Source organism: Paroedura picta, chromosome 3, assembly GCF_049243985.1.
Source record: "Paroedura picta isolate Pp20150507F chromosome 3, Ppicta_v3.0, whole genome shotgun sequence".
Lineage (NCBI taxonomy): Eukaryota > Metazoa > Chordata > Lepidosauria > Squamata > Gekkonidae > Paroedura > Paroedura picta.
In genome coordinates, this window is record NC_135371.1 from 165,990,833 (window position 1) to 166,004,032 (window position 13,200).

General features: G+C 47.9%; 1 protein-coding gene across 4 annotated transcripts in view; it reads left to right on the top strand.

Annotated features, from left to right (window-relative positions):
• Positions 1-13,200, top strand: part of PDE1B (phosphodiesterase 1B) — a 158,571-nt gene that overhangs the window by 117,632 nt on the left and 27,739 nt on the right. For all 4 annotated transcript variants that reach the window (XM_077329268.1, XM_077329270.1, XM_077329271.1 and 1 more), the window contains 2 exons: positions 7,909-8,022; positions 8,733-8,915. In XM_077329268.1, coding sequence (XP_077185383.1) covers positions 7,909-8,022; positions 8,733-8,915 — 297 coding nt within the window. The remainder of the gene's footprint in view (positions 1-7,908; positions 8,023-8,732; positions 8,916-13,200) is intronic.

The window sequence follows — 13,200 nt, forward strand, 5'->3', positions numbered from 1 at the left end:
TTACTGTGAATAAAACTAGGTTGGTCTTAAAGTGGCCACTGGAGTCAGATTTTATTCTTCCTCTGCAGGCTTTCCCCTTCCGAGTCCTTGCCCTGCTTTTCTTCCGAGATCTGATGAGATCAGGCTGTACGCTGACACCTTCTCTCCCCCTAACAGGGCTTACTTCCAGGGGGAAAAAAATTGTAGGGTTGCAGCTGCCGTCTCCGAAGCCTTTGAATTCAAAACTAAGCCCAATCAGTCAATATACAGACGCACAAAGCAGAATTCGGCATCCCGCTGATATTCCGCCCGTCTCCTGACATTGCAGAGGTTCTGATTGGGGACGATTCAAAACTGGCACCCCAAACTTAATTTGCAGCAAGGGGGAAAGATAAGAGGATTATATGCGCAGGGCAGCCTCTGGTGGGGAACTGTAGCAAATCGTCTTCTGATTTAAAGGCAGGGTTGGATTGCTCAAGTGAGTCGGTGAGCGGGGGCTTTAAATTGCTTCCCCCCCCCCTCCATCTCCGTGTCTGCATCGATCCGGGGTTGCTGTGGGAGATGCTGTTTAGCTTGCGGTCAGGTTTAAGAAAACCTCGGTACTTCCTCTCGCTCTCCAAAAAAGGGACCTGTCTGTGCTGTTCCCTGAGGCCACTTCTACAAGGATTGAGAAGTTTCAGGGGCAGAGCGAGTGAGACTGGTTTGCTTTGACTGGGGCTCCACTGGGGAAGAGCTGTTTGTTTGTTTTTTGTGCCCAGCTTATTACCCGAAGGAGTCTCAAAGTGGCTTACATTCACCTTCCCTTTCCTCTCCCCCCAACAGGCACCCTATGAGGGAGGTGAGGCTGAGAGAGCCCTGATATTACTGAGGAAGAAGAAGATTTGGTTCTTATATGCCGCTTTTCTCTACCCGAAGGAGTCTCAAAGTGGTTTACAATCACCTTCCCTTTCCTCTCCCCACAACAGACACCCTGTGAGGGAGGTGAGGCTGAGAGAGCCCTGATATTACTGAGGAAGAAGAAGATTTGGTTCTTATATGCCGCTTTTCTCTACCCGAAGGAGTCTCAAAGTGGCTTACATTCACCTTCCCTTTCCTCTCCCCACAACAGACACCCTATGAGGGAGGTGAGGCTGAGAGAGCCCTGATATTACTGAGGAAGAAGAAGATTTGGTTCTTATATGCCGCTTTTCTCTACCCGAAGGAGTCTCAAAGTGGTTTACAATCACCTTCCCTTTCCTCTCCCCACAACAGACACCCTGTGAGGGAGGTGAGGCTGAGAGAGCCCTGATATTACTGAGGAAGAAGAAGATTTGGTTCTTATATGCCGCTTTTCTCTACCCGAAGGAGTCTCAAAGTGGCTTACATTCACCTTCCCTTTCCTCTCCCCACAACAGACACCCTATGAGGGAGGTGAGGCTGAGAGAGCCCTGATATTACTGAGGAAGAAGAAGATTTGGTTCTTATATGCCGCTTTTCTCTACCCGAAGGAGTCTCAAAGTGGCTTACAATCACCTTCCCTTTCCTCTCCCCACAGCAGACACCCTGTGAGGATGGTGAGGCTGAGAGAGCCCTGATATTACTGAGGAAGAAGAAGAGTTGGTTCTTATATACCGCTTTTCCCTACCCAAAGGAGTCTCAAAGTGGCTTACATTCACCTTCCCTTTCCTCTCCCCCCAACAGGCACCCTATGAGGGAGGTGAGGCTGAGAGAGCCCTGAGATTACTGAGGAAGAAGAAGAGTTGGTTCTTATATGCCGCTTTTCTCTCCCCGAAGGAGTCTCAAAGTGGTTTACAATCACCTTCCCTTTCCTCTCCCCACAGCAGACACCCTGTGAGGATGGTGAGGCTGAGAGAGCCCTGAGATTACTGAGGAAGAAGAAGAGTTGGTTCTTATATGCCGCTTTTCTCTACCCGAAGGAGTCTCAAAGTGGCTTACAATCACCTACCCTTCCTCTCTCCATAACAGACACCCTGTGAGGGAGGGCAGAGAGCTCAGAGAAAACCTTGACTGATCCAACGTTACCCAGCTGGCTGCATGTGGAGGAGGCGTGGGGCGTCAAATCCAGTTCTCCAGATCCGAAGCCGCCGCTCTTAACCGCTGCTCCAAGCTGGCTCTCCAGCACAAATTATACCAGGCTCTCTCAACCAGGGTTTCGTGAAACCCTGGGGTTCCTTGACAACCCCGGAAGGGGTTCCCAAATGGGTGGGAGTTCATTAGTTTTTAATATGCTTTTAAAATTTGTTCTATATCAGCTGATGGGACCTTACATGGGTCATATTGACCCTCCCAATGGCCAACGATGGGCCTGGAGGGGGTGGGAAGGGGAGGGGCCCCACACGGGCATGTACACCGCGATGTTCCCCAACCATATGTTGCACCATTGCGCCTCGTGCTGAGACAGGGAAAAGGCCAGCGTTTCTCGGGGCGAATGCGAATTTGAATGATTATCAGTGAGCCAGATCACTGCCATGAAAACGAGCCCTGGTTTGGCTCGGGGTCCGAACCCAGCCAGAATACCTTTGTAATACTTTGCTTACAAATACTCACAAGGTGGGATATCCTGCGGAATCCTGTTCCCCCCATTTCCCCCTTTTCAGCAGACTCCAGCCATACAAGCCCTGGGCTCTGCAAAGGTTTCTTTTCTTTCATGCCGCCAACACAATTGAAGAGGTGGGGTGCCCTCTCGCTGCCCTTTCCTCTCAGCCAAAAGGAAATCAGCTCCTCCCAGGTGCTGATCAGTAACTCTACAAACAGGAGAGAGAGAGAAAGAGAGACTCAACTGTATCAGCAAGCATCTCAGGTCATTAGCTCCCATGGGTAAAATATCCTCCTGAACTGCTCCCCAGCAATTTGCCTAACAAAGGAACGGGCCGCCAGCAGTCCTAATAATATAGCACTTTTCAAAGCGTAGCCAGAAAAGGAATGCGGACGAGGGATGGCCTCATTCGTTACATCCATAATCTGAGAACGGGAAGAGATTAACTCCGGCAGGATTCAGCCATTATTGATGGCCGCTGTGTTCCCTCCCTCCCTCCCTCCATCCACCCATCCACCCATCCCTCCCTCCCTCCCTCCCTCCATCCATCCATCCAATTTATAGTCTGTCATATTTGGGGGAACTCAGGGTGGATGACATTTTATGATGCAATACCATCCCTGTATCAAATTTACAAGTGGGACAAGTTAAACAATAGCATTAAAACATTTCTCTTTAAATCTTATCCCTTAAAACCATCAATTAACAATGCATATTAAATATTAAAATTGACTGTAAAGTTGTTTTGATGGGGCAGGGAGGGAGGGGATCAGAACTGAAATACAAAGTCTTAGCTCGGTGGGGGTCAGGCAGAAAGGCCAGCAGAACTACCTGTTACTTCTAGCCTCAACCATAAGCCCAGTGCAACAGTTCTGTCTTGTACGCCCTGTAGAACTGTCAAAGGTCCTGCAGGGCTCTGATGTCTTCTGGTAGAGTTTCTGCCAGGCTGGGGCCAGCACCGAGAAGGCCCTAGCTCTGGTTGAGGCCAATTTGATCTCCTTAAGACCAGGGACCCTTAGCAGACTTTGCTCACTCAAACACGGGGAAAGTACTGAGAAAGATGGTCCTGCAGATGCAATGGTCGTATCTTCAGCAGTTTCCCAACCTAGATCCTTCAATGCAACCCGACCCACCCCTTACCAGCAGCCTTGGGGACCCAGCAACTCTATCCTCTGTTCACTGTTGAAGTTGTTTTGCCACTGGCTGATTTTGAGCTGCAGCGTCCCACTGATTGGTTTGTCATTGGCATTTGGTTGTCTCTGCCGTTCTGCTTTATTGGTGTTGGGCTTTATGCAGTCTTGTCTGTTCGGCTGTGATTGAACCATTAGCCATTTTTGACGGGGGCTGCTGGGCCAAAATTGCAATCAGTACTTCTTATTTCCATAAAATGAACGCTGGGGACGCTTCCTCCGTACATGAGCCCGTACATGAGGCCTTTGCGCTGCCGGGAAGGGCTCTGTGCCGTTTGTGACGTTCTCTCCCATGGCTTCTTTTGTGTTGGGAGTGTTTTGTTTTTTAACGTTGAACAGCAGTGCCGATTAACAAGAACGACACCCCAGCTGAGCATGGCTTTCTTCTAGTGTGTTTTTAACTAGCAATGGGCCCACCAGTGTGACAGCAGCCTAGAGATACACAGTCTCTACCGAGCCGCTAGCCAGGCTTCCGATGTGGGAGCGCCCCCTGGAGGAGGAACGTGTCACAAACGGAGCAATTGATAGGCGGATCGCAGAGAACCAGCTTTCCCACATGTCAGCTCTATAAAAAAATATGGCAGCTATAAGAAAGATAGTTTCATGCTTTGTTATTCCGGTTAGCTGTGCCCCCTGCCAAAATCTGGCGCTGTTCTGAAAAGTTCTTTCCCCAGTCCTCTCCCCAGTTCTTCTCAGTCCTCTCCCCTGTTTGCTCGTAGCCGTCCCATGCAGGCCATTTTCTTTATCAGGACAAATGACCCGGAAGCTTTTATAGAACTCGGAAAGAATCACTCTGGTCTGTTTTAACCAGGGCCCATTCCGCACACATAGGATAATGCACTTTCAATGTGCTTTGGCAGCTGGATTTTCCTGTGTGGAACAGGAAAATCTTCATTGAAAGGGCATTGAAGGTGCATTAACTCTTGGGTGCAGAATGGGTCCCGTTCTGCACCTAAGGGGTAATGCCCCTTCAATGTAGATTTTCCTGTTCTGCACCGGAAAATCCAGCTGCCAAAGCACATTGAAAGTGCATTATCCTACGTGTGCAGAATGGGCCCTGCTTAGCTCTGATGAGGTCGGGTTAGCCTTGCCTCTCCCAGTCGGGAATAAGAATTAATTAATTTATATTTACTTACTTGATTTCTATGCCGCCCTGTCCAGGAGACCAGCTCAGGGCGGTGTGCACCATGAAAGTTCAAATACAGACATTAAAACAAATAGCATTTAAACTTAAAATTAATTTTAGAAGTCATTGGCACGACAGCAGCGGCCTCTCATCTCTCAAAGCAGCCAAGAGCCTGGCCATCAGTTGGAGCTTCTTCCACCCAATGTTGATAGCTGGTAGGTGGGTGGGTAGAGCTATGGAAGAGGTAGATGTTATTAAGCTTTGGCCCCAAGCAAAAGGCTGGCGGAACAGCTCCGTTTCACAAGCCCTGTGGAACTGTGCCAGTTCCGATAGGGCTCAGATGTCTTCCAGTAGGTCATTCCATGCTCATTTTACCAGGTAGGGGCCAGGACAGAAAATGCCCTGGCCCTGGGTGAGGCCAAACGTACCTCTTTGGGGCCAGGGACCTCCAACTGGTTGATATTCATAGAACGAAGCTTTTTGCAGGGTTATTGGCATTCTCCCCCCTCCCCCCGTTTTTTCTGGGGTTCTTTTTGGAAGAGAATGACTGAAAATGCGAGTCCAGAATGTCTTTTCAGATGAGGACAATTTTTCTAGTCCGTCTCATACCAGCTTTCAGCCTAGTCTGGGGTTGCCGTAGGGCCCGGTTGAATGTTATGTGCAAAATCAAATTATTTTTCTGGGCAAAGAAGTTCCTGGAGGCTGAATTTGATGGGCTGGAGCCGCAGGAGTGGCGGAAAGACTTGCAGTTCTACCCACATACCACTTTTCTCTCGCGCCGTCCTCTCCCAAATTGCTTTCTGTAGGGGGTGGAGCAGAATTCCAAGGGAGCATCCCCCCCTTCTGGAGGAAAAGATTCTCTGTGGATAAGTTTACTGTGCAAAGGCAGTCTGGGGAAAGGGTAAAGATAGATTCAGGTGCGTAGCCGTGTCGGTCTGAAGTCGCAGAACAGAATTGGAGGCCGATGGCACCTTTGAGACCGACCGACTTTTATTCAAGGTGTGAGCTCTCGTGTGCAGGCATGCTTCCCCAGACAATGAACGAAGAATCATCTAAGTACAGAGATAAAGAGAGGCTAGATTAGCAGCAGATCAGGAAACAGCATCAGGAAGATATCCAGCAAAGACGCAGCATCATGAAGATGTCTGTCACCATCAAATAGAGCCTTATTAGACCGATGATGGACTCTTCGTTATGCTAGCAAGGCATTGTTTGACGGTGACAAACATCTTCATGATGCTGCATATTCATAGAATCATAGAGTTGGACGGGACCTCCAGGTCATCTAGTCCAACCCTCCAGAAAGCAGGAAATTCAGAACTACCTGCCCATCCGCAGTGACCCCAATTTCATGCCCAGATGATGCCCCCCCAAACCAGATTTGTTGGATAACTTAATAATGTTGTTAACTAATTTACTCTCTCTTTAGATCGATACTCAGATGGTTCCTATTTCATTGCCTGAGGGAGTGTGCATGCACATGAAAACTCACCCCTAGAATAAAATGTTATTGGTCTGAAGGGAAAAGTTAAAGCTTCGTTACCACATCACTTTGATTAATCACCCCTTCTTGGGCCTACTTCAGTCTGATGGAATGACTACTGTGCTTTTGTTAGTGTTTTAAGTCTTGAAATCTGCTTGGATCACATCTCACTCAGTAGCTTTCAGAGGTCCGTCAGTGGCTATTAGCCAGAAGGTAGAGATGGAACTGGAGCAGTGATGCTCTGCATCTTTGGTGCTTGGGAGGGCTTCTCAAGTTCTGGTCCCACCGGTGGACCTCCTGATGTCATCTGGGTTTTGGCCGGGGGGTTGGACTGGATGGGCCATTGGCCTGATCCAACATGGCTTCTCTTAAGTTCTTAAGGCTGCTGGTGGACCTCCTGGTGGCACCTGGGTTTTGGCCACTGTATGACACAGAGAGTTGGACTGGATGGGCCATTGGCCTGATCCAACATGGCTTCTCTTAAGTTCTTAAGGCTGCTGGTGGACCTCCTGATGGCCCCTGGGGTTGGGCCACTGTGTGACACAGAGTGTTGGACTGGATGGGCCATTGGCCTGATCCAACATGGCTTCTCTTAAGTTCTTAAGGCTGCTGGTGGACCTCCTGGTGGCACCTGGGTTTGGGCCACTGTGTGACACAGAGTGTTGGACTGGATGGGCCATTGGCCTGATCCAACATGGCTTCTCTTAAGTTCTTAAGGCTGCTGGTGGACCTCCTGATGGCCCCTGGGGTTGGGCCACTGTGTGACACAGAGTGTTGGACTGGATGGGCCATTGGCCTGATCCAACATGGCTTCTCTTAAGTTCTTAAGACTGCTGGTGGACCTCCTGATGGCCCCTGGGGTTGGGCCACTGTGTGACACAGAGTGTTGGACTGGATGGGCCATTGGCCTGATCCAACATGGCTTCTCTTAAGTTCTTAAGGCTGCTGGTGGACCTCCTGATGGCCCCTGGGGTTGGGCCACTGTGTGACACAGAGTGTTGGACTGGATGGGCCATTGGCCTGATCCAACATGGCTTCTCTTAAGTTCTTAAGGCTGCTGGTGGACCTCCTGATGGCCCCTGGGGTTGGGCCACTGTGTGACACAGAGTGTTGGACTGGATGGGCCATTGGCCTGATCCAACATGGCTTCTCTTAAGTTCTTAAAGCTGCTGGTGGACCTCCTGGTGGCACCTGGGTTTGGGCCACTGTGTGACACAGAGTGTTGGACTGGATGGGCCATTGGCCTGATCCAACATGGCTTCTCTTAAGTTCTTAAGGCTGCTGGTGGACCTCCTGGTGGCACCTGGGTTTTGGCCACTGTGTGACACAGAGTGTTGGACTGGATGGGCCATTGGCCTGATCCAACGTGGCTTCTCTTATGTTCTTCATTGTGTGGTTACAACATTGGAAGAATCTCCCTGCGGTAAGTGGCATGGCTTCGATATGATTCCCATTCAAAGTATCGCTTGAAGGTAGGGAAAGGATATTCCTTTTGTGTGTGTATGTGTGTGTATGTGTATGTTTGTGATGCCTATGCTACATCACACGTTCCATCCCATGCTTCTTACACATGTTCTTTTGCCGTGTCTTGCAGGTTGCGATACATGGTGAAACAGCTGGAGACGGGAGAAGTGGATATTGTGGAACTGAAGAAGAACTTGGAATACACTGCTTCGTTGCTTGAAGCCGTCTACATTGATGAGACCAGGTGAGGCGCTAGGGCTTGGATTGCCATGGGTTAGAAGCATCCTGTAGAATCACCACAGGATCCTTCAGGTGGCCTCCTGGGGTGGCTGCTCAACACCCCGAATGTACCTGGTTGCACATACACCCCACCCCATGTTTATGTTTAGGAAGTATAGGCTGTGTATATCAGGGGGATTTATGTTTTGGATTCTATCCACACTCCCTAGTTTGAGAACAGCAGTCCTATAAATGCTTCTTTGTGTTGTTCGCTTTAGAGAGGGGTCCCTGTCATTGAGCCAGCGTTCACTTTTGAAATTCTGACGCAGGGTGGGTGAGCACTGTCACAAAATGGCTGCCACAGGAGGCGGAGCCAATCACAGATTGCCAAGAAGTGGAGAGGGGCTTGCGTTTGCAGAGATGGCCGGTATTAGGCATGTGCAAAAGAAAATTGGTATTGAATCTGTCAGTTAACATGATAAAACAGTGGTGCTATATGTTATCCAGATTTTTAAAAGGAATTTCTCTTAATTTGAATCTTAAAATCAGAACTTAGAAATGCCAAAATCTGCATTTGGACATTGGGGAAAAAACACACACACACACAACGTGGTTGTATTTTGGGTGTTTGCACAAGTTTTCATCTCTGTTCTAATTTCGGGAACGTTGCCAAAAGCTGATTGTTCCTCTCTCTTCCCCCCACCTTCTCCCCCCCCAATGCAATTGCTGTTTCAGGCAGATTCTGGACACGGAAGATGAGCTCCAGGAGATCAAGTCAGACGCTGTGCCCTCGGAGGTGCGGGACTGGCTGGCCTCCACTTTCACCCAGCAGACGCGTGCCAAGGGGCGCCGTTCGGAGGAGAAGCCCAAGTTCCGCAGCATCGTGCACGCCGTGCAAGCTGGCATCTTTGTGGAAAGGTTTGGATGGGCCTCAGGCATGGGGTGGGATGGGGCAGATCAGGGCCACTCCAAAGGTGCTTCTGGAGAGGAAGGCAAACCTCCATCTGTTCTGCATTTCTAGCGCGTTGGTCCGTCGGGGAGCTTGGTTTTTCTGATGAGTTATGCCATGGCACATGGGGAAGGTTGGGGAGGGAGAAGCAGAGAGGAATACAGATATAGCAAGAGATGGGAGAAACAGAGAGGAATACAGATATAGCAAGAGATGGGAGAAACGGAGAGGAATACAGATATAGCAAAAGATGGGAGAAACGGAGAGGAATACAGATATAGCAAGAGATGGGAGAAACGGAGAGGAATACAGATATAGCAAGAGATGGGAGAAGCGGAGAGGAATACAGATATAGCAAGAGATGGGAGAAGCGGAGAGGAATACAGATATAGCAAGAGATGGGAGAAGCGGAGAGGAATACAGATATAGCAAGAGATGGGAGAAACGGAGAGGAATACAGATATAGCAAGAGATGGGAGAAACGGAGAGGAATACAGATATAGCAAGAGATGGGAGAAACGGAGAGGAATACAGATATAGCAAGAGATGGGAGAAGCGGAGAGGAATACAGATATAGCAAGAGATGGGAGAAGCGGAGAGGAATACAGATATAGCAAGAGATGGGAGAAGCGGAGAGGAATACAGATATAGCAAGAGATGGGAGAAACGGAGAGGAATACAGATATAGCAAGAGATGGGAGAAGCGGAGAGGAATACAGATATAGCAAGAGATGGGAGAAGCGGAGAGGAATACAGATATAGCAAGAGATGGGAGAAGCGGAGAGGAATACAGATATAGCAAGAGATGGGAGAAACGGAGAGGAATACAGATATAGCAAGAGATGGGAGAAGCGGAGAGGAATACAGATATAGCAAGAGATGGGAGAAGCGGAGAGGAATACAGATATAGCAAGAGATGGGAGAAGCGGAGAGGAATACAGATATAGCAAGAGATGGGAGAAACGGAGAGGAATACAGATATAGCAAGAGATGGGAGAAACGGAGAGGAATACAGATATAGCAAGAGATGGGAGAAGTGGAGAGGAATACAGATATAGCAAGAGATGGGAGAAGCGGAGAGGAATACAGATATAGCAAGAGATGGGAGAAGCGAGAGGAATACAGATATAGCAAGAGATGGGAGAAACGGAGAGGAATACAGATATAGCAAGAGATGGGAGAAGCGGAGAGGAATACAGATATAGCAAGAGATGGGAGAAGCGGAGAGGAATACAGATATAGCAAGAGATGGGAGAAGCGAGAGGAATACAGATATAGCAAGAGATGGGAGAAACGGAGAGGAATACAGATATAGCAAGAGATGGGAGAAGTGGAGAGGAATACAGATATAGCAAGAGATGGGAGAAGCGGAGAGGAATACAGATATAGCAAGAGATGGGAGAAGCGAGAGGAATACAGATATAGCAAGAGATGGGAGAAACGGAGAGGAATACAGATATAGCAAGAGATGGGAGAAGCGGAGAGGAATACAGATATAGCAAGAGATGGGAGAAACGGAGAGGAATACAGATATAGCAAGAGATGGGAGAAGCGGAGAGGAATACAGATATAGCAAGAGATGGGAGAAGCGGAGAGGAATACAGATATAGCAAGAGATGGGAGAAGCGAGAGGAATACAGATATAGCAAGAGATGGGAGAAACGGAGAGGAATACAGATATAGCAAGAGATGGGAGAAGCGGAGAGGAATACAGATATAGCAAGAGATGGGAGAAGCGGAGAGGAATACAGATATAGCAAGAGATGGGAGAAACGGAGAGGAATACAGATATAGCAAGAGATGGGAGAAGCGGAGAGGAATACAGATATAGCAAGAGATGGGAGAAGCAGAGAGGAATACAGATATAGCAAGAGATGGGAGAAGCGGAGAGGAATACAGATATAGCAAGAGATGGGAGAAACGGAGAGGAATACAGATATAGCAAGAGATGGGAGAAGCGAGAGGAATACAGATATAGCAAGAGATGGGAGGAACAGAGAGGAATACAGATATAGCAAGAGATGGGAGAAACGGAGAGGAATACAGATATAGCAAGAGATGGGAGAAACGGAGAGGAATACAGATATAGCAAGAGATGGGAGAAGCAGAGAGGAATACAGATATAGCAAGAGATGGGAGAAACGGAGAGGAATACAGATATAGCAAGAGATGGGAGAAACGGAGAGGAATACAGATATAGCAAGAGATGGGAGGAACAGAGAGGAATACAGATATAGCAAGAGATGGGAGAAACGGAGAGGAATACAGATATAGCAAGAGATGGGAGAAACGGAGAGGAATACAGATATAGCAAGAGATGGGAGAAGCAGAGAGGAATACAGATATAGCAAGAGATGGGAGAAACGGAGAGGAATACAGATATAGCAAGAGATGGGAGAAGCGGAGAGGAATACAGATATAGCAAGAGATGGGAGAAGCGGAGAGGAATACAGATATAGCAAGAGATGGGAGAAGCGGAGAGGAATACAGATATAGCAAGAGATGGGAGAAGCGAGAGGAATACAGATATAGCAAGAGATGGGAGAAACGGAGAGGAATACAGATATAGCAAGAGATGGGAGAAACGGAGAGGAATACAGATATAGCAAGAGATGGGAGAAACGGAGAGGAATACAGATATAGCAAGAGATGGGAGAAGCGGAGAGGAATACAGATATAGCAAGAGATGGGAGAAGCAGAGAGGAATACAGATATAGCAAGAGATGGGAGAAGCGGAGAGGAATACAGATATAGCAAGAGATGGGAGAAACGGAGAGGAATACAGATATAGCAAGAGATGGGAGAAGCGGAGAGGAATACAGATATAGCAAGAGATGGGAGAAGCGGAGAGGAATACAGATATAGCAAGAGATGGGAGAAGCGAGAGGAATACAGATATAGCAAGAGATGGGAGAAACGGAGAGGAATACAGATATAGCAAGAGATGGGAGAAGCGGAGAGGAATACAGATATAGCAAGAGATGGGAGAAACGGAGAGGAATACAGATATAGCAAGAGATGGGAGAAGCGGAGAGGAATACAGATATAGCAAGAGATGGGAGAAGCGGCAAAAGATGGGAGAAACGGAGAGGAATACAGATATAGCAAGAGATGGGAGAAGCAGAGAGGAATACAGATATAGCAAGAGATGGGAGAAACGGAGAGGAATACAGATATAGCAAGAGATGGGAGAAGCGGAGAGGAATACAGATATAGCAAGAGATGGGAGAAACGAGAGGAATACAGATATAGCAAGAGATGGGAGAAACGGAGAGGAATACAGATATAGCAAGAGATGGGAGAAGCGGAGAGGAATACAGATATAGCAAGAGATGGGAGAAACGGAGAGGAATACAGATATAGCAAGAGATGGGAGAAACGGAGAGGAATACAGATATAGCAAGAGATGGGAGAAGCGGAGAGGAATACAGATATAGCAAGAGATGGGAGAAACGGAGAGGAATACAGATATAGCAAGAGATGGGAGAAGCGGAGAGGAATACAGATATAGCAAGAGATGGGAGAAGCAGAGAGGAATACAGATATAGCAAGAGATGGGAGAAACGGAGAGGAATACAGATATAGCAAGAGATGGGAGAAGCGGAGAGGAATACAGATATAGCAAGAGATGGGAGAAACGAGAGGAATACAGATATAGCAAGAGATGGGAGAAGCAGAGAGGAATACAGATATAGCAAGAGATGGGAGAAACGGAGAGGAATACAGATATAGCAAGAGATGGGAGAAGCGGAGAGGAATACAGATATAGCAAGAGATGGGAGAAGCAGAGAGGAATACAGATATAGCAAGAGATGGGAGAAACGGAGAGGAATACAGATATAGCAAGAGATGGGAGAAGCGGAGAGGAATACAGATATAGCAAGAGATGGGAGAAGCAGAGAGGAATACAGATATAGCAAGAGATGGGAGAAGCGAGAGGAATACAGATATAGCAAGAGATGGGAGAAGCAGAGAGGAATACAGATATAGCAAGAGATGGGAGAAGCAGAGAGGAATACAGATATAGCAAGAGATGGGAGAAACGGAGAGGAATACAGATATAGCAAGAGATGGGAGAAGCGGAGAGGAATACAGATATAGCAAGAGATGGGAGAAGCAGAGAGGAATACAGATATAGCAAGAGATGGGAGAAACGGAGAGGAATACAGATATAGCAAGAGATGGGAGAAGCAGAGAGGAATACAGATATAGCAAGAGATGGGAGAAGCAGAGAGGAATACAGATATAGCAAGA